Source organism: Pempheris klunzingeri, chromosome 12 (assembly GCF_042242105.1).
Source record: "Pempheris klunzingeri isolate RE-2024b chromosome 12, fPemKlu1.hap1, whole genome shotgun sequence".
NCBI lineage: Eukaryota > Metazoa > Chordata > Actinopteri > Acropomatiformes > Pempheridae > Pempheris > Pempheris klunzingeri.
In genome coordinates, this window is record NC_092023.1 from 10,776,711 (window position 1) to 10,798,251 (window position 21,541).

The window sequence follows — 21,541 nt, forward strand, 5'->3', positions numbered from 1 at the left end:
GGCACCATGTCTGAAATTTCATGGCAATTCATCCAATAGCTGTTGAGATATTTACTCAGAAACCTCATGGTGATGCTTGATGAAAAGCCACAGAATCATCCAAGTCACTATACGTCATCTTCTTGATACCCTTTATGTCTGTACATTACACAGATTGTTATGGAAATCAGTGGACTGACCGACAGGCACTTTCATCCCTGTAGCCATGCTGCCATCAACCCATCCATTGTCTATACCTCTTATTCTTAAGGGTCGCAGCGGGGCTGGAGCCAATCCGAGGTGACTTTGGGCAAGAGGCAGGGTACACCCTGGACTGACCACCAATTTAGTGCAGTGCAGACGCGTAGAGACAGACAACCTCACGCTCACACTCACACAGGGCAACACAACAGGCAATTTAGAGTCACTGAATAACCTAATCTGCATGTCATTGGACTGTGGGTGAAAACCTGGAGAGAACCTACGCAAGCTCAGGGAAAACATGCAAACCCCACACAGAAAGACTCCAGGTTCTAACTGTAAAATGCATTTTTGCCGGCAGTTTTTTTGACAGTGCTAACCTCTGCACCACCGTGCTGCCTGCTATGCTGTTAGCGTGGCTAAAATTTCTACCACTAAGTCATCATCAGACAAACTAAACAGTGATGATGACTCTGTGTCGGAAGGTCTGTTCTTTGATCTGCAGCTGTAAAATAAACATTTGAAGAGGCTTTTGGAACTTCTTCATCCTTTCACACACACACACACACACACACACACACACACACACACACACAGACAAACACTCTCACACTTACATTTACGCACAAATAAAAGGCTTATGAGCTGACAGCACTACACAGACACCCCCACGTATAAGCCACTCATACCAGGACCAATAAACACACACACACGTATTGTTCCTGTCAACTGACACATTGTCAAAGAGCTGCCGTGGGTGTTTATGTTTGTGCAAGAAAGACACACACGTATTTTGTCACCGCACACACACACACACACACACACACACACACACACACAGATGCGCAGACAAAAAGCTGCTGTACTTCACAAAGTTCTGCATAGTGATAAGTTGCGGGGGCTACAAGTCTACAAGAAAAAGGTCACGGTGAAGAGTTGTTGCTCAGCTTTATTTTAGCTGCACTGCAGATATTGTGCCGAAGCCCCTTTTGGTGAACACTTAATCTCTCTGTCCCCAAGGTGATAACTTTATTCAGCTATGAAAAAAAAAATGTGACTTTAGCTCTTCAGAGTCTCGGACAGCCCGTCGGCGTCAAAGACACAAACACAAAGAAAGCAAGCTAAACAGTTTTAATGGGAAACACAAAGGTAAAATGAAAAGTAGTAAAAAACGGCCATTTTACCCCAAGACTCTGGAGGGTTAATGCAGGTCCTGAATTAGGTTTAAGCAACTGAGTTTTGCTGGGTATATCTGTGTTTGTGTCATGTTTATTTGTCTGAATGTTTTAGTTACCACATAGACATCTGTTTCATCAGCTTCTAGAATAAAACAGTTCTTTAAAAGTTCAAATACAAGATTTATTGCTTTGATTATTGGTTGGCTGATATGCTGTTTACTGTTGGTCACCAAGAGTTTGGTCATCCAGTCAAAGTGGACAAGAGGAGACGGGGAACAGAGTCTCTATTGTGATCTTTCTTTCTTTCTCTCTCGCTCTCTCTCTGTCTTTGTTCCTTGCTATTGTGGTAATTTTGCCGAGGCCTGTGGCTTGTCAAGGGATCAAGCCCATGCAGCTCTACTGGCGCAGCTTTAATGAAACACTTTTGGCTCACAATGGATGTGTGTGCTTGAGTGTGTATGTGTGAGTGCATGGGTGCTCAGTAAACCATCCTCCCTGTCTATACCTGAGCCAGTGTAATATAACATCCTGCTGATTCCACCACAAACACATAGGGTCTCACACACACGCAATACGTGCACAAGCAGTGACGTGTAGCTGGCAGTGACATGACCGAGGGCAATGGGATACTCTCGCTATTATGAATATGCAGAGGAGAGCAGTGGCAGGAAAACGCCATCGGCTGGACGGAAGTGTGGAGTAAAATGCAGAGTTGTGCAAAAACATCTACTTTTTAGTAAGACGAGAACACTGTGATAGCTAGAGTACTGTAGTCAACAGTTCTGTGTAGAACGTATAGAAATTGCAAAAGAGGGTGGGCCCAGCAGCAGGTAGTGTGTTTGTAGGTTTTTATATTTCATGTTTTTGTGTGAATGTGTGTATAACGGAGGGAACAGGGCAGAGTCAACTGCAGAATAGTAATAATGACTGTAAAGAATGATCATTTGTACAGACAAAGTGCTTTCCAAAGAAAAGAAAAACATGCACATGTAAGTAGAATCATAAAACATAGGGACAATAAAATATTGTGAAATGCAGACAAAGAAAACATAAAATGGCAAAAGAGATATAAAAGCAAATTAAACAGATTTAATATTCACAAAGGGCACAAAGAATGTGTGTTTTTGTGTGCATGTGTGTGAGGAGGAGTGAATGGGGAGGCACAGTCAATTGCACTAAACATATTGGAGAATTTCACAGCCAAAGAGCCACATGTTTTTTCTCAGGAGTTGTCAGAGACCAAAAACAGAGCAAAAAGAGAGTAAATATTGAACTTAAGTTCGCCAGATGGCCTGAAATACGACTCCATAATTGCTGGATATGTACACACTGAAGCGACTGTTAACCATATCAATTTAAAATGTGATGCTGTTGTTAATGTTCTTATTGCTGAACCAGCGAAAAAATAAGTCTGCAAGTCTTTCCAGTCAATGCTATGCTTACATCTAAATATTTAAAGTATCCGAGCTGACAAAGACTTTCTGTGGCTTAGACGATGCATGCAGTGCTGTTGTGTGAGTCTTACACAACCAAGTGGTCACAGCTAAAGAGAGAGAGATCAAGAGGCAGGGCTGGACAGGGCAGACTAAACAGAGTGACAGAGGGTTGATTGGGTGTGAAAATGGTGGGCTCAGGTCTCATCATGGACAGCAAGGCTCTCATGTCATTTCAACCGAACTATTATTGAATTATTGATTTTGAGAACCTGGCCTGGATCAATGGGAACAGCTGCTTTGGAAGACATAAAGAGAAAGAGAGAGAGAGAGTAAGAGAAAGTAGGAGTGCTGCACTGTACTGTTGCAAAAAGAGACAGCAGTGACATTTTATTAATTACCAACACAGAATGTGATATCTTGTGATTTCACTGCAGAGTTTCCAGAATGTGTGCTGAGAAAAAAAAAAAAAGGTTGCCTGAATACAAAGCTGTGGTTCAGTTAATGTCGAAGGTACAGAGACTTCTTGTGAGAGAAGTAACGGCCTTGGTCTGATTGTACAACACTTCAATGGCAAAAGTAACGGTCACTTAAACCCAGTGGGTCTGTTCTGCAACAGTCTGTTTTAGTACAAGGGTGAAGTGTCATCGTTAGAGATTTAAAGGGCTAGTTCACCCAAACTAGAGAGAAGCATATTATCTCACTTACTCCCAGTGGGGTTGAGCCATACAGATCATCATCAAGAGTCTGTAATCTGTGTTTAAGGTGGCATAAACACATAATACCTTAGTAGCCAGTGAAAAAGTTACAATACAAGAGAATGGGGATGTATGTCTTATAGATTGAAAGTTGGGGACAAATATAAGGGTCTCTTGCTGGAGAGAGCTCGCAAAATATTCCCCTTACAGTGAATTCTTAGTTATGTCCTGCCCTCAAAAATGCCTCATTTCCACTCAGGTACTTAAAAGGCAGCACACTTATGTACATGAACAAACACACATATAAATGTCGAATTTCACCCTGTCTTAAGATGTGATGGTAGGTGAACTGGAAACCCCCATGGGTGTAATTCTTTCTTTTCACGGGATCTAAGAATCATCAGGAGTCTCAGGAGCACACGCTATGTGTGCAGAAGATTAAACTTTCCTCTGTAGTGCCAATTTCAAAGTCCTTGCTAAAAACTCATCTGTATTAAAATTTGCGATTTGGATCGTCAGTCTCAGTTTTAGTACATGACATAAATTATTTGACATGCATCGAAGATAAGTGTAAGCTATAGGTAGGCTATCACTGCGTTTCTAAATCACTCATCGCAGCTATCATGTAACCATTAATCAGGCCTGATTGGCTGGGACAAGCCACAAGTATCCACAAGAATGGCACTAGATGTCTTCTCACAAGATCACAGAAACCAATCAGCTTCAGTGTTCTCTGGATAGAAACGTGCATCAGTCACAGTCCCTGTTGTCGAGCCTGTTGGCCCTTCAGACATCAATTACTCTCTGGTCCAAACTGAATGTCAGCCAGGATACATTTTGCTACCAGTGTGCTGCAATTGAAATCGTAAATTACGGTTATCATTGCAACAGAGAGGTTCCTGCACGTATCACACTCACACATAAGATACACAGCTTCACTAACCCAGCCTCCCTTGTCAAAACATGACATAGTGGATTACAGTGGATGATGGATAATTTCAGCAGGCCTCTGAACAATCTAATGTGCTAACCTTCAGTGCAGACGAGCCCCAAGTGGGAATCGGGGAGTAGATCCGGGGATGAAGGGTGTGGATAAAGAGATGGAATGAACAGATTGAGAGACGGGGGCACAGTTCCCAGCTGGAAGAAGCTGATGAGTTTTTTTTTTTTATTATCAGGTATGAGGCTACATGACTGTCAGAGTAAATCTGGGCGAGATTGGAGCTGCTGAGACTGTCTAGCTCAAATTCGCTGGTCCCCAGACTGCCTCAAGAAGTGATGGATGGCCTTGCCTTCAGCTTCTACAGAGGAATGGACTCTTTAATTGTCACAGAAGCGGTTCAATTTAGAGGAACTTTATTTATAAGCCTCACAGGTACGAGAGCATAGAGACAAAACAGGCTCATACCATGAGTCACTTTTTTTTATAAAAGTCGTTTGTCACATAGTTTAAATCAAGGGACACTAACCAAATGTATATAGCATGATATATAACAGTGTCAACCCCAAGAAATAGTGTAGCAGTGTACATGTATCTGTAGCTGTGTGAATTAAATTCTTTTTTGTGGACACCTGAAGCATACAGTATGAATGAGTGTATGTGTTTACCTGGCAATACAAATAAGAAGTTGAGAGTTATGACAGTTTCATCTATGCTGAATTTTACAGCGTGTAATCACAAATTCAATTTCAGGCTTACTTATTACCATTGAGCTCGAATCAATATTTTTGTATTAACAATGGATTATCACAGACTCTGCATTTATCAGCATGCAGCTGTCTCAGCACATTTCATTGTATAGCTTAGCTGGTCTGCAGACCTCTCTCCACACTTTATTTCTGGAGAAAGGTCTGGCTCAACTCATTATTATTCTGATGTACGGTTCTGGCTTGTTTGTATCAGGCCAGGATAAAGATATGGTGATCTTGCAAAATAGTATCAGGGGAGGAAACTTGTTTTGGTGGAACATTTGCACAACATGGGAAGGGGAGCCCTGCAGTAAAATGGCTTAATCCCAGTAAAAACATCACATAAAACAGTAAAAGATGTTCAACCAGATCAACTATGTGATACGACTTTTACTGATAAAAAGACAAACATAACATGATCATTGTTGTCCTAGACGTGGAGCCTGTCTATACTTTACCTCTGGAAGAGCTCATTGGACTCACTGAAACCACAGATGATAGTTTTGTATTGCTTTTGCAGAACGCTATTAAACTGATATCACAGACGCTCAAGTGAAGGTGAGAACGGCTAACAACAGCTTGTGAACGCACCTTTGAAAAGCCCTGACTCCATCTCACAAGACTCTCATTCCCGATGCTGATCCGTTTTCGCCACTGACTTAGCCAATAAACCTGACACAAGCATCTGTGATATCGGTTTAATGCGATTATTAAGCTCTGTTTCTCTTGTTGTTATATTACATTGCGACATGGACTTTGAAAGAGTAACACACACGACAGAACCAGAACTCTGAAATAGTTCTGATAGTCCTGTATGACAGACTGTCTGGTCCTGTACTGTTACTGTGTTAGGTCCCTCTTAGTGCTAACACAGCATTGCTTTTGGCTGCAGTAGGCAGCTGTTTTCAGCAAATATGTTCTAAAACCCCACTGTACACTAGCTGTTCAACATCAAAATGTAGACAGATACAGTTAGCGACTAGCTGGTGAACATAGTGGAGCATTTAGCAGCAAAAGAAACAGATATTTTCCTCAGGAGTTGGTGGAGACCAAAACAGAGCTAAAAGGAGAGGGCATATTGGACATTCATGTTTATAAGGTAATAATACTTAATGTCCAGGTTGTGTTTACAGCCTGTTGTGTTGCCCCCAAGAAGCCATAAAATCAGTTAATGCAGATTTAATAATTAGGTAATACCATAACAAACTTTTTGTTTATAGTACCACTGGACAAAAGGTTTTCTTTTCCCTTGAACATTCAACCTCCTAGGACCACATGAAAGCACCAAAGTTTCTGGCCATAGAGAATATACAGTTAACACATATTCAGGAGTCCATCTCTGTGAATGTTAAGTGAGAGCAGCTGCTTGTGCAACATGACTAAATCACCTGAGACATAATTGCATTCACACACATTCATAACGTGTACATGTACGTGAATGTGATCATCACCACCATTACATGCCACCTTGGAAACCAGGACTTTTATAGAGAATGGAAGAAATGACAAGGACATTTTGTCAGAATTAGTGGAAATTTTGAAATTTTTGTCTTATGAAAAACACATTTCAACTCATAGAATCATGTCACTTACAATAATACACTGCCTGCCTTTTAACCTAGCATCTGACACACTTCAAAATGTGAGATAGTTTCTCTAGAAATTCTCTTGTGGCCTTGTTGGTTTAGCTGAAGGGAACTAAAGTTTTATTTCTTATATGTTGAATCTTCCCCTTCAGTATTCCAGAACATACCCTCATTCCTGTGTGTGTACCCATCAAAAAGATGGATGATATTCTTGTGCTATCGATTGCCTCCAACCATGTTGTATGCATCCAGACTGAAAATTACAAAGACAAAAGTTGGCAGTGCGTCAGGCACTTTCTCGGTCAGAAAGAAGATTTTTACAACACATGCTGTTTAGAAGCAGATGACAGATAAAGTGGAGAAAAGTGAATAATGGTGTAAGTTTGTGTATTTTTTGTATACATTCTCTATGAGCATGTCCTAGAGGACTTTGTAGAGAAAGATTAATGGCACCACCAGCCTTTTACCATCATGCATAAAAAAAAATCTCCAAAACAAAAGCTATAGGAACTAAAAGGAACCTTTACATAATTCTTGCTCATGATAAATAGCACATTATCCGTTGTTATGCCGTGTAAGCTGAAGACCATCTGGACCCTTGGGTGCATCACAGTGTTTGTTAATCACATCTGAGTCTGCAAGAACAAAAAGCATCAAAATACCATGACACAGTGTGTAATTAACATAAAGCAAAGCAGAGCAATAATTAAAAAGCACAATGAAAGGACATGTAACACATGACAGGAGAAGTGGAAGAACATAACAAATGAAGATGCTTCCACACAGGGTTTGGGGCATCACTGGATGGTTTGATGACTTCGAAAACGATGTGAATCGTAAGTTAGGGCCTTCACACTTGAGATCTATAGGTGTTCACACTTATAGGAGATTTGAACCAACGTGTTACACCACCATCACCATAACACCAAGTGAAGGAAAATCTTGTAGAGGAACGGTGCTCAACCCTTCAGTCCACGCTAAGGCACTTAAATGAAGCATAAAATACATTCACCTTAAAGACGCTATGTGGTCTAAAAAGTTGTGAGCAGTAATCTCCTGGCATCTTGTTGTCTCTGTGAGGTTGACAGAGACAGGCTCACTGTTTCCCCCTGCTCCCTTTCTTTAAATTAAGATAAGATAATAGTTTCCTGGCTCTGGAGTCACATTCAGCAGACATGAGAGTATATTGATCTTCTCTTCTATTCTCAGCATTAAAACCAATGACAATATTTCCCAAAGTGTCAAACTACTTAAAATGACGTTGTTGGGTTGGGATACGTCACTTCTACTGATTAGTCAGGTCAAAACACAACATTTAGTTCCACCTCCCACGCATAAATTGGCTCTGTCTAATAACACTCTGCCAGGCCAAATGAATTAAGTGAAACAAAATGGCAGTTCAGTTTTATCACCAGGCCAGCTGCCATTAGATCTGACATTAAATGTGCCCAGTTTGTCTTCTCACCTCAGAGTTAGTATGGGAGGTTTGGAACACTGGAGACATGTTATGTATACAAGTAAGTTGTATATGTATGGCTTACATCTTGTTGGTTAAATGAATTGTTGCTACAAGGGTTTCTAGGAACAGTTCCTGTTCTACAGTCATCAGCATGAAAGTGAGCAGATCCACAAATGCACAAGACTTAACAGAGCTGTCAAACAGACCGATAGTGGAAAATCTTCAAAGACACGTAGGTCTGGGCTTCCTGCCATTACAGACCAAGCGCCAACAATCTGGTCATCCATTTTATTTCTTTTATTTGACCAGTGGCATCAAGCTGATATTATCACTACTTTTTTCGAATTAACCAGAGGTGGAAAAAGATCCCTCACCCAATCAGCAACTGCAGTCTGTAGTTCAAAGTCAACTGGATTTGCTTTGTTGTCTGAAAGACATTTCTTACTTGTCTAAGAGGCTTTATCAGTTGTTCTTTATCCACAACTCTGTTCAACTTTGTGCAAAACATGAGCAGTTTTTCTTATTAGAAATCCGATGATCTTCATGGGCAAAGCACTCTTTCTCTGTGAAGGCGAGCCTTATTATTACGAGACGACATCCTTATAAAGCTGCCATGATTGTGCTTGAGTAAGCGCAGATATGTTTGACTGCTCATCCGGCTGGCAGAGCACTTGGAGCCCTGGGTTCACTCAGGAGACCTGAACAGACAGCCAGCGAGATGAACTAAGAGCACACTGTCTCCCTGGAGAGGAGCACTCGAAGTCTCTTTCCATAAGGCAGGAGCAGGCAGCGGCTCAAAGGTGACAAGCTGTGACAGCACGAATGGAGCAGCACACTACATAGAGAGAACCACGTAACTCCTTTTTTTCCCCTGCCTTTCTGCACTGCATTTTTCAGAGTGCATGCAATGGCACTGACTCATCTTGGTTAAAAATTGCTACGAAAGCATACCAGAAAACCCCAAATTAAAAAAAATTCTGCCCATTTTTGGAATCAATGCGGAACTAGATAGATGGCAGGGGAAAGCAATATGCTGCAGTGACAAAGCAATGGATGGTGAAATGTCTTTGAAACTGTTCATGGTACGCATGACAATGTGCAGTTTTGCCATTATTGTACTGAAAGAAAGCAGCAAGGGAGAATCATCGTCTTCGTTGCTTCATTAACAGAAATTACCTGTGCATATTTCAAACAATCCCAAAAACAGAACACTGTTAACAGGCCACATTAAAAAGTTTGCGTTGATCTACCTTATTACCTGGAATAATTGACAAATGACCATCAATGATAATAGACTTTAATTAGATTGTGAAATGCTAATGCTAATCAGACAGTTTTCACCTCATGTTATTCATGCAAATTTGACCTCTGGACTGTTTGGGTTTTTGCCCCAAACATCCATAGACGTGCCATCCATACGTCTCCTTGCATTCTGTCTGAACACATAATGCCTTAATGGTAATTGGTAAGGCTTCCAGCACATACACGCATCCCAGGCGCTCACGTGAACTCAAATTTACAATATCAACTGCAACCAAAAACAAATGAAATCAGTGTTCACAATGTTCAAGTTACATAGCCACATTGATTCTAGCTTGTTTGTTACGACACGAGTTTTCCATTTCCATCCCAAATTGTACAGAAGTGTGACCATAACTCATACACATACTCATATTCTGTGCATGTAAAAAAGCACCAATGCCATTTCAATGACAAGTTTCACTCCGGCTGCCACTCTCCTGTCACTCTGTGTTGCTTTCTATGTCTGTCACCTGTGTGCACACTCAGCCTTTCAGCAGCAGACAGGCCAACGGGTTTTGTCCTATCTGTTGCTCAGTCTGTCATTGTGAACCCCTACTTGTTTTAGATTTTGACCATATCTACATTTAATGCTTACTAATCAACGTGGCACACTCTGAGGAGACATATTCTGCTCATTTTCAGGTTCTTAGTTGTATCTGGGTGTCCTGCTAGAATATGTTAACATACTGTGATGTTGGAAAAACACATGATGTTTCTCATAGTGTGCTCTTTTCACCATCTTTCTGAATGCTCCATTTTTGCTCTGCTGTGTCTTCACTACCTCAGATGATGAGAGGACATGAAGATGGTGTTTTACAGAATATTTACGACATCTTATTACCAGAGCTGCTGTTGGTGACATAGCGACATTGTTGGACAGCTAAGTAGATCCAGGTTTTCATTCAGCGGCGGTCATCAGTATGCTGAAGGGGTGAAGGAGTTCACACATTGAACAAATCCCTGCATTAAGAAGAGGGGCTGAATCTAAATGGTGTGTTTTCACAAACATTTATTGAAAGATGGAGCAGGAGGAGAGAGAGAGAGGCCAGTCTTTTCTCATAGTCTGACACATTTTTATGCTGGAAAGACAGTAAAATGTGCATTTTGCAAAATATGTCACCTCTGATATCTTTCAACATCCCTCATTTCAGCTTTGATGACTTTTTCGGGGGCAAAACTCTCGCCACCGACTGGACTGAAACATCACTGTCACCTTGATCACAGACAATAAAAAAGATTCATGACACTTATGACACCCGATGAAGATGAGTCTCTTTTAACCTGTCCCAGTCTAAATCATCATCAAATCATCTGGCTCTGTGTCATAACAGCATCTCTTCAGGCAATGACCAGACAGTAGCACAGCCAGACAGGGTCTACGGCCTGAGAACAGGAAGGAGAACTCTATGGTGAACTTGGCTGTGTGTGGATCAAAACCTCTCAAAATCACTCCACAAAAGTTGTTTCTTGAGAATGCCTGAGGCTAGAGCTTGCACTTTGAAAGAGCAAATTACATATTTACATTAGTCACACAGAATTGGCAGGTTTTTGGAGCGTGCATCAGGGGAACAGCATCTGCATTTCCACCTTGCAACAGTAGTGGTTGTTGCTTTAATTGGAGATGAGATTAAAATTAGAAAAGCTAAACCCACAACATTTGGGTAGTTTGAGTTCAGTTTTTACATGAATTAAACAGAAATCTAAAATGTTAATTAGTCAGCTTTAGCTTTAGCTTTTTATTTTTTTCATTTTTGGCTTTTTATTTTTTGTCAGAGCCAAGCTAGTTTTTTTCTCTAGTTTCAAGTCTTAATGCTAAGCTAAGCTAACTGGCTACTGGCTGTAGCATATTATTTACCATATGACAGTTGTATCTATAGTCTTATTTAACTCTCCACCAGAAATGAATAAGCCATTTCCCATATTGCCTTTTTTTTGTTTGCTTTAAGCACTACATGCATAAATCCACACCAGTTTCCACTGATGGAAGACTTAACAAACAGGAACATTTCACTGTTTTTCTGAGTGTATCCTCTTTCTTTATGTGTGATACCTGGAATGATAAGCAGAGGGAGAATGCACTGAAAAAACAGAGGAGAAACAGAGACAGAAATAGACAGAAGAGACAGGACACAGACACCAACTTGGGCAGTAAACACAGTATAATGACGAGCATAACTTAATGAGATCTGGCTCAACTCATTGCAAAGAGCTAAAGAGAAATGGCAAGTGAGGGAGAGAAAGAGAGAGAGAGAGAGAGCAACCAGACAGTTTATTGGAAATGAACTGTGTTCCCATCATTTTGCTCCAAGCATCAACACACACACACACACACACACACACACACACACACACACACACACACACACATAAAGAAACTTGCTTCCTTAGCATTGACAGCATGACAGCACACGGTCTGACTGCTCTTGCTGTCTGATATTGCTCTCTAGCTGTCACTCATTCTGCACCTCAGGCGTTCAAAAGCCACTGTACTGTAATAATGTTTCCTACCTAGTTTGGTCATTATTGCTGTTACTTCATCTTCATTAAACATTTATCATTCTGATTGAGTGGACAATGACATTTAATAACGATTCCAGACCAGACTCACACACTGTACCACATTATTGAAGGACGACTGATTGATTTCAACCGCTCAGTGGTAGTGAATGCTGTGGTAGCAGTGGTCTTGAACTCAGAGATGTCAGTTCAGTTTTGAATGTTGTACAATGTAGCTTGTTTTTAGTGGTCACTGTCTACATCAAAAGTTACAAAAACACTCTCTATGTACACATCACATGAGCCAGCAGTGTACAGTCAGGTCATATGATTGTCATACTTCCTTTAGAAATTAAAATTAGTCTGTGGTCAAAAAGCGAAAAAGCTTCAAATGTTCCACATATGTCCACTTTTCTGCACCGTGTATTGTATTCAGATTCACTTGACTTAACCGCATTGCATTCATTTAACTTTACACGATTGTTGCCTAAGTGTTATAAATGAGTTCATAGTAAGCCTTGCGATGAAGCCAAGACTCAGGTCGCACCAGGCGGCTTTGAGGTACGAGAGTGTGGGTTTTCCATCATCCTTTTCCTCTGCAACTGCTCCTCCAGATCCCCGCTGTGAAGAATGTGAAGGTTGAATAATGACAACTTCAGTTGAATAACCATTAAAGCGCTTTCCTTATGCGGAGGTGTATTGATCAGAAGCAATGTCACCTGTCACTCAAACTTTATTCGTATTCCACAGATACAACAATCCATAGTTAACTTAACTGAAAGCTCGCAATGTCTCAAAAAACAATTCAGCACGTTAAATGTCTGCACACACTCCGTTCAGTCGCGCCATGATTGCCGCTTTCTGCCACAATTACTGAAACAACGGAAATACACCAGCTGCACAGAAAGTCTCTTATTGAATCATGAGGTAAGGCTTAATAAAAGTTACTGGGATGATCTGACACTTCTCTAAGTTCATGCTCAACTCACTGTCACTCTAGTGTATGATACAAAGTAAATGAAAGAATTTAATACTACCTTAGACACTCCTCCACACACACACACACATACACATGCTCAGCCGAACATATTGAGACCTTTTCAATTGTGATTTTTTGGAATTCAGTCTGACAGATGAGTATTATTAAACTATTGCGTATGTTTAAGTTGTCCAATTAGACAGTATTATTTGAAACAGTCAAAATCAGTGTTCAAGCCTCCGTATCTGCAACAAAATGATCAACCTCACACCACAAAACCATCAACAGTTCATCAGTAATCCATGAACTGTTTTCATACCTATCAACAAGGTGAGGACGGGGTAAAAAAAATGCCATGCAGGTGTGTGCCAGAATGACATGTGTGTGTTATGAGTGTGTGTGTGTGTTAGTGCAGCTCATACACATTACAGATTGTATTGTGCACATACCGTCACTGTTAGCATGATTAGCTGTCGTCAGGTTTCCAGCAGCTGTGTGAACCATCTGCTTTTGCTGGCAGGATAAGCCCAAAACGTGACATGTGTTTTTTCACTTAGGGCACTTTGCTCATCACAAATGTGATTAAATGGATGCAGCAAAGAGGGGAAAATGGTGATGGTGAGACAGAGATGAAAAGGTAACGGTTGAAGGAGAGACAGAAACTAGCGATCTGCATGCACCTCACATATTTGTTGTTATGATGAGTGTAAAATCTTCTTTTATCTTATTTAATGTTGCATAATTTTATTGCACTAACAAACTAATGGTACCAACTATTATGAATAATGATGTCACTACAAAAAAATCCAGGTGGATTTACAGTCTGCGCTACATGACATCCTATCATAAGACCATAAATTTGAATAAGCAAACAAACAATTGATATTTAGTAACAACTAATCTCCTTATTCAAGTCAGTTACAGTAGGGGAGATGGGCGACCCCATTGCTTGTTGAAAATCTATTTGTAAAATGAAATAAGTGCTGCCAAGGCGCAGTTTAAGCAGCCAGATGATATGATCAAAATAGGTTGGTTTATCCTGGTGGTTATCGTGCCAGCCAAGGTGGGAATGCTTGTTAACAGGGCACTGACATCACAGGATGCTTTCAAGTCCTCGATCGTTTGGTCAAAATCACCTGCATCCTCAACATGACCGTCTGTGCATCCAAAGGTCTACTCACTAGCTTTTTCTGGGCTTTAACTGCATCTCACAGATTTCTTTGTTGTATGGAGGTGGCTGAGGATGTGACAGCATGCAACACTGATCACGTTACAGTAATTCAATGTAAAGTCATCTGCAGTGTCTATGTTTGATTATCCTGTCTGATAGTGGGGTAAAAGAGCACCTTCTTAATGTCAGTATGTAGATGATGATCCTGACCCAATCCAATACAGTGACAAAAGCCTCAACTGCCTCTTCTCTTCCTCTTTCTCTTCTTTCTCTTTCTTTTTCCCTTCTTCTCCACAAACATCTGTGTGCGCAGATAGAAACTGGCTGCACTGAGAACTGTCTGTTGAAATGCCAGCAAAACACCTCCTGCCAGGCTTGTAGTGATCTTGTGCTCTACACATCCCCCAAGATCTCACACCACATCTGCAGCGCTCCACACGCTCATAAGACCAATTAGACCAGTATATGTAGCTGGTAGTTGTCCCAGACGTCTGTTGTGAAGTTGGTATGGTGTAACCCCTGAGCAGCATGGCTCCTTGTTCTCACCATGCCTTGACAAGGGAGCCACTCATAAGAGGATAATTGGGCCCCTGACACTTTTCACAGGCTGCACTGTGGAGGAACTCATTCTGCTTCTCTGTAGGCGCTCTCATAATTTCCTTAAATGTGCTTCCAAAGCCGGAGGGGCCGTATGACTTCTGCATCGTGTTCACAAACATCAGTCTCTGCAATATTTCTCGTGTCCTTCTGCTTTCCTTCAGCAGGCTATATGGTGACATAACAACACAACACAACATAAGAAAAATAGAGCCTACTTTAGGCATGCTGCACACTGCCTGCTCTCTGTAAAGCAGATAGTTTTCCATCTCACAAGTAGATGAGTAGAATGTGCCAATCCTTTAACAGATAGCAGCGTAGACTTAAAACAACTTAGAGGTTTGGCAGAGAGTTGAAGAGAGAGGGGCAGACAGCCTCTGTTTAAAAAAGCTCTGCCTCTGATCTGAGGATATAAAAATCCACCCTCCCTGCTCTGGCCTTCACCTCTGTCTGCGTGTTTGTGTGCAAAGAGAGACACAACAGAGACAGTAACGGTGACTGTGTTTGTGTGGGCATGTGTGTGAGTTTTACATCAACACAGACAGTTTTAGATGGACTTTGGGGAGCTTTTTTAAACAGCCTGCTCGCAATCTCGCTAGATCATGTTATTTATGTATATATTTTTGTAAGTCACTCAAGGCTATTTTTGCCTCTGATAGAAGATTAGAATTGTCTAGCATATGTTACTGTAATTAACTGTAACTGGACACAGCCAAAATGCCTCTTGGAAGCGCGGATGCATAAAAACAGCTCAAACGTTTGCATGTGTTGGCTTAGGAAAAGAGTTGTTTAAGAGTTATTGCTTTGGTAATGATACTGACTCAGTTTGCAGTGAGGCAGCAACATGGTAAAGAGAGGCAACAGTACCATGAACTACCTCAGAAATGCAATGTTAAAGGGTCAGTTCACCCAAATTACAAAAACACATGAACTCCTTGTGTAATCTTATCATAAAATAGTTTAATCTGTCCTGGTTTTGAGACACAATGGAGGTAAATTATTGTATTTATGGTGTTCACTGCATTGGAAATGAAATGCTTGTAGCCTATATGTTTTTACCCTTTTTATGACTATTACACTATTAGTCTCAGTACTTTTAAACAGGTACTGTGAGGCAGATTACTTCCTGTAATTGAAGGTGTATTGATCCGTCGCTGTGCTCCAGTGTCATGTAACAGTGAGCAGTAATGTGCACTTGAAGTCTGACCTCTTCATATATCTGCCGTAATGCACATACACGTCCGACCGTATGTGAATGCAGCAGCTGGTAGGCAAATACTGGTAATGTGAGAAGTGTGGTATAAGACCCAGGAGATGATTGACAGATTTTATTTAACCTCCATTTACCCTGTGAGTGTTTGCTGAGTATGCTTTTGTCAAGTGCCTGAGGTTCTTTCGCAGCAGATGTTCAGAGGTAGAGATGAATATTTCTTTTTTACTTCACCTACATTTTTCCAGTCAGGTCTGTTGATGTGACCTTGTGAATTGCCTTATGGTCAGGAGGTCATTCCTTTAACCTTCATGCTGCTGTCAACCTTTCAGATCACTTTTGCTGCCAGTGTGGGACACAGATAATTGAGAGTGAACAAATTGTTTGAGCAGGCTGTGGCTGCACATAGGAAATAATATTCCACCCACTATCACTGCCAGGAAATAGAAAACAATTCCCATGTCAGACATCAGCTCAGACAGATGATTGTGTGAGGATGAGAGTGTGAAGCTGATTATCCCCACCAGTGTCTCCTTGGTCCACTGGGGATCCTCCATTGACTGGCTGGTAGATTAATGGAATTCCCACATGAGATCTCATGGGCACACATATGTTTAGCAACGATAAACACATTAAAATAACCATGGCTTTGTGTTGCTGTAGCTCTCAGGGGTCGATGGTGTATGATATGAGACTTGTCTCTGAGGATAATGAGTGGAGTCCAGCTGACTTGGCAAATGATCTGCTGTGTTCAAGGATAATTAGTTTTGGCCCTTCTGGCAGGTTTCAAAGGGATCAGGATACATTTGTTATTGTTTTACAAATAGTTGGGGCGTTTTCCAATAACTGAATCAAATCTATTCTACATCAGCATGTTACTATATTGGACGAATGAGTGAGGACACCCTGAGGCTGCAATAGAAAACACTCATTGAACTGTGTGTTTGATAAAAATGTAAATACAATGTAATGAGATACATAGATAATGGTACACTGTTTGCATTTATAAATAGGAACCATAGGTAGTGTTAAAAACTAAACAATGAAAGTTTACATTTTATCCACCACTGGCAAATATAGTATAATAATCACTTTTCACAGCATTGATATTATGCAAAATGCAATTTTAATGTCTCTTCAGCATAAATATGTCGCCACTTTGCCTAATGATGATAAAGAACCATCCTATATTTTTCTTGTGCTCCTTCTTTCAGTAAATGTGTGTGAAAACATGCAGTTTAGATTTTGCTCCCCTTATGATTGCTGTCTGCCATTGTTTTCGCTCACTAACACCAGCTCCTGATAATGGTGAAGGAAAGAGCAAAGCAGCAGACTGTTGCTCTGTTCCTCTAAAACAATCGTGCAGAAACAGGCTGAGAACAGCTGCAGCAGCCATGTCCAGTGTGAAAAAATCAATTTGTTTTTTGAACACTAAACCATGCAAACCTGTTCTAGTAGGACTACCAAATACAAGTATAAACTTGAGAAAGAGCGTAATATAGGACCTTTAATAACAATTGCATTCATTTGGTAAAAATAAATAGAGAAGAGCCATAATCATTGTTATTAGTTACATCTGTATCTTTGCTGTTGTAACTCAAAACATGCAGTCTGCAACAGAAAATACATTTCTAGGGTCATAATGCACCCAAATTAAGTTTTTTTCAACATAATGAGGAAACTTTAATGAACTTTTATGAATTTAATGATGTGTCGCAGGAGTTGCAAATTGTTTTTACAGAACCGTAAATGACGACATACATCATTTGTTTTCCCTCACAGCAACTATAGCGAAATTAACGTTTCTTATGGTTTAGATTTGGGCACGCAAAGCACTTGGTTGAGTGTAGAGAAAGTCTGTGATCTTGGTAAAATAATCGTAAGGTTGACCCTGACCTGATGCACAACAAGACCTGACTAGTTTACTTTAACCAAAGCTATGATCTTACCTTAACCTTAACCAAAGTGACCCACACCATTTGTGCGTTACAGGAGCACAGCAGAAAGAAATTAGCAGCGCTTAAACACAATTTACAGCAGACATGGTTGGTGAAAAAGGTATGTTCTATTCTCAGATTTCAAGCCTGTGTAATACAGAAAATGAAATCCCTCTGGCAGGGCCCTCTCATCTCCACCAGAGCACCACAGACATGTAAATGACCTAAGCTGAGGTGCCACACAGAGTCAATGACATGAAGGTGAGAGGAAATTAACCTGCTTAAGGCGCAGGTGTTCATACAATAGTTATGTCTTCAATTAAATACTATTCATAGCTTCGTGAAAGACATATTGAAGGAAAGACATGCAAAATAACCTCTCTACAAAGTAGGAATCCTTGAGCTGGAAATACTATATACTACTATATAATATATATACTCTATAATAGTCTGCAGTTTTGAGGACTCATGAATTTTTATAGTTGGTAACTGGGCAAAAAAACCTGTTTCATTTATCTGTTCTAGCCTGAAGGTGTAATATTTAAATTTTTTCCCAGCAGCTCCTCCAAAGGGCCACAAACCCCCTTGGACGCAGTCATAGTAGGAAGCAGGAACCCATTATTACCTCCTGTCTACAGTAATGGATATTGGAGGGTAATTTTGTTCCCAGAGGGTTTGTTTGATTGATGAGTCACAGAAATTGTTAACACTAGTTGTGAAATTTCTGAAGCTGCAAGTCACAGAGGGTTGATTGGACAGCAATCTTTAAATGTGAGTTTAATCTTTCACCCTTAATTATAAACCAAAAAGGTCTGATGGTATTGGACTTCTTTTGAGCCTCATGCTCTGTAAGCAGATGGACCAAAATGAACAGCTGTGAACAGTCTCCTTCATATCCTCACTAGCTTTATAGAACATAATGACCCTAACTTCATTTTCAGCCATATGTAGTAATTTGGACTTTGTCCAAAAATTCAATGATAATGGTTAACTATAAGGTCAAAGCCAAAAATGGTCTTTTTTTCAGTTTGCTTCAATTAATCGCTTTGTTTTTGCCTCCTTTCTTTTCTGTCTCTCTTCTTGCTCTTTACTCATCTTTCCTGCCTCATGATCTTTATATGAAAACTTGAACCTGGAAGGTCATGTAGAGCCCACCACATGTTTGTGATAAATTCTCATCATGTTATGACCTGCTGAGCTGTGCATTAAATCAGCCAGAACTGCCAGCTAATAGGAGCCAAGGTTGGAGCACTTTGGCCTTGTTTTTACAGTAGAAAAAACACCTTGTAAATCAATGTTGCTCTCCTTCTCTCTTTTGCAGTCTCAGCAGAAGTGCATTGTGATCTTTGCCTTGGTGTGCTGCTTTGCCGTACTGATGGCGCTGATTTTCTCAGCTGTGGACATTTGGGGTGAAGACGAAGACGGGATCACAGAAGATAACTGTAACAGAGACTGCAGGTGAGAAGTGCAGAACCGCAAACGCACAATTCATTGTCGGTTGTTTCCACTGTTTTTGGTTTGCAACCTCCCATCACAAGTTCTGGCCTTAGCCGGCGTTCAGATCGAAATCAGCCCTACAATCAGTTGTGTTTGTTGGGGTGTGCATCGTTTCCAGAGCCCTCTGTGTTGGCACCCCACTGCACCACTGTGATCTTTTTCAGTACATCCAGCTGTGTTGCTGGATGTGTATCTTCTATTTTCTGTTTCTATTTTCTTTTCCTGTAAGTCATTTCTGGGAAGTTTGGTTTGAATTCTTAGAAATTACCACTTAACACCACATTACCACCGTCTTACTCAGTTCATAAATTACATGAATTATGATGAATTATGTCTTTATGCCTTTATTCATTATCTTTAATTCACCTGCCTTGCCTTTACTCTGCTCTGTGTCCAGTTTTGAACTTTAATCTGTTCATTCATCCCATCTGCTTCCATTGCAATAAACTTTGATTGTTTTTAGCTCAGTTATGAATCATAAAGCAGACCCAGTTCATGCCATGCTGTAATCCAGTAGGTCTAACCCACTGGTAATATACTGCAGTGTAGAGGCTGCAGACCCCACTGCACTGCCTGCATTAATTTAGAGAGAGAGCGAGAGAGTAATGTAGTTTCAAACATAATGTGGCAAAGTAAAAAAACGGTTACATGCCAAGTAGTACCAATATGCTTTATATAATAAATCTTTGTTCACTCAACCTGACCCTATTGTGGCCTCCCCCGCTGCCCTGAAATGATTACCAGGCTCTTCTGGAAGTTACTTTATACCAGACTTTAGCAAGTTTCTACAGTCTGTTTAAGTTTTAAGACAATGAATCCGCAAATGCCAGATGCAGAATGTTCTGGTGATCCACAGAGAAACTAGCTGATCAGCTGTGGTTTTCTCTGATACAGCAGTCCCCATTCACATTGCTCTCCACTTCCTATAGGTTCCCCTCCATTAGACTCTTATCATCCAATTTGCCATTCAGCCCTGAAGCTCTCTCTCTCTTTCTTTATGTCTGTGTCCATCTACTCTCTCTCTCTCTCTCTCTCTTCTTCCCCAAATCATCCATTTAACAACCTTTCAGAAAGCTCCGTCAGGCATCCCTCTCTTCCACTCAAGGCTGAAAGTGTAATCCCAGTTTGTAAAGCTGAATTGGACTCCTGTCTTGCTCTGAAGCACCCCCACAGTTTGGGGGTAGAATGAAGGCTAAATGTGAAGGCTGAGGGCGGGATAATGTGAGTGAGGATGAACCAGATGGAGGGAGAAGAAGTAGATGATATCTGGGTAGATTTAGGGTTGCATTGAATGAGTGGGTGAATAAATTCATCAGCTCTTAATGGCTTACTGTCTACTGGCTAACATCAGGAATGCATGCTGTCGTTTGTCCAAGTGTGCACTGTTATTTATATCCCAAAGGCTCAGTGATGAACTTTTACTGTGACATGCATCATCTCAAAGACCCATGAGGTGTGCAAGTCTAACATAATTAATGATTTCACAAAGTATTTTGCTCAAAGCAAGTTTCAGTACAAAATAGGAAAAGTGATAGATTACCATGAGACTGACACATTTATAATGGGGTGCACTGAGGCTGGTTCACGCTCACTTAAATTCCTAAAGGTACTTGTAATTCATCAAAGGAAACGCATACACAGCCCTTTTCAGTAATTGTCATTTGTTTTTAAATGACTGTGATTAACTTACAAATGAAATCCGAGGATATTTCTACTGAATAATGTAAATACAGTAGACTGATCCTCCATCTTTCCTTCCTTTCCAGCCATTACTCTCCTGTCATTAAAAAAAACTCTCTTTGAGCCTTTTAGCCGTCCAAATAATGACTCAGCAGCTTTTTTGTTTGTGATGTTGTAATTTAAACACGCCAAACGCAGCTGGTTGTGTTGTAGATTTCCCTTTAATCTATTTTTGTCTGCATAATGAATAATGCTAATGTTTTACGTGTCAGGGACAGGAGACATGAGATGTGTTGCTGCTGCTCTGCATCCATGTAAAATAACAAATAAAACATCCCCCACTGATGCAGACAGATGCTTCATCTATTTGTCTGGTAGTGCAACCAAATACATAATTAATTGGATTTATATATTTCCCTCTAAGAGCCTCAGTTATTATTGCAGTAAAG

At 40.6% G+C, this 21,541-nt stretch overlaps 1 protein-coding gene across 1 annotated transcript in view; it reads left to right on the top strand.

The window, feature by feature from the left end:
* LOC139210995 (inactive phospholipase D5-like) overlaps nucleotides 1-21,541 on the top strand; it is a 40,374-nt gene that overhangs the window by 6,080 nt on the left and 12,753 nt on the right. Inside the window, exon 2 of the mRNA XM_070841228.1 lies at nucleotides 19,237-19,373. Within this exon, the coding sequence (XP_070697329.1) occupies nucleotides 19,237-19,373 (137 nt within the window). The remainder of the gene's footprint in view (nucleotides 1-19,236; nucleotides 19,374-21,541) is intronic.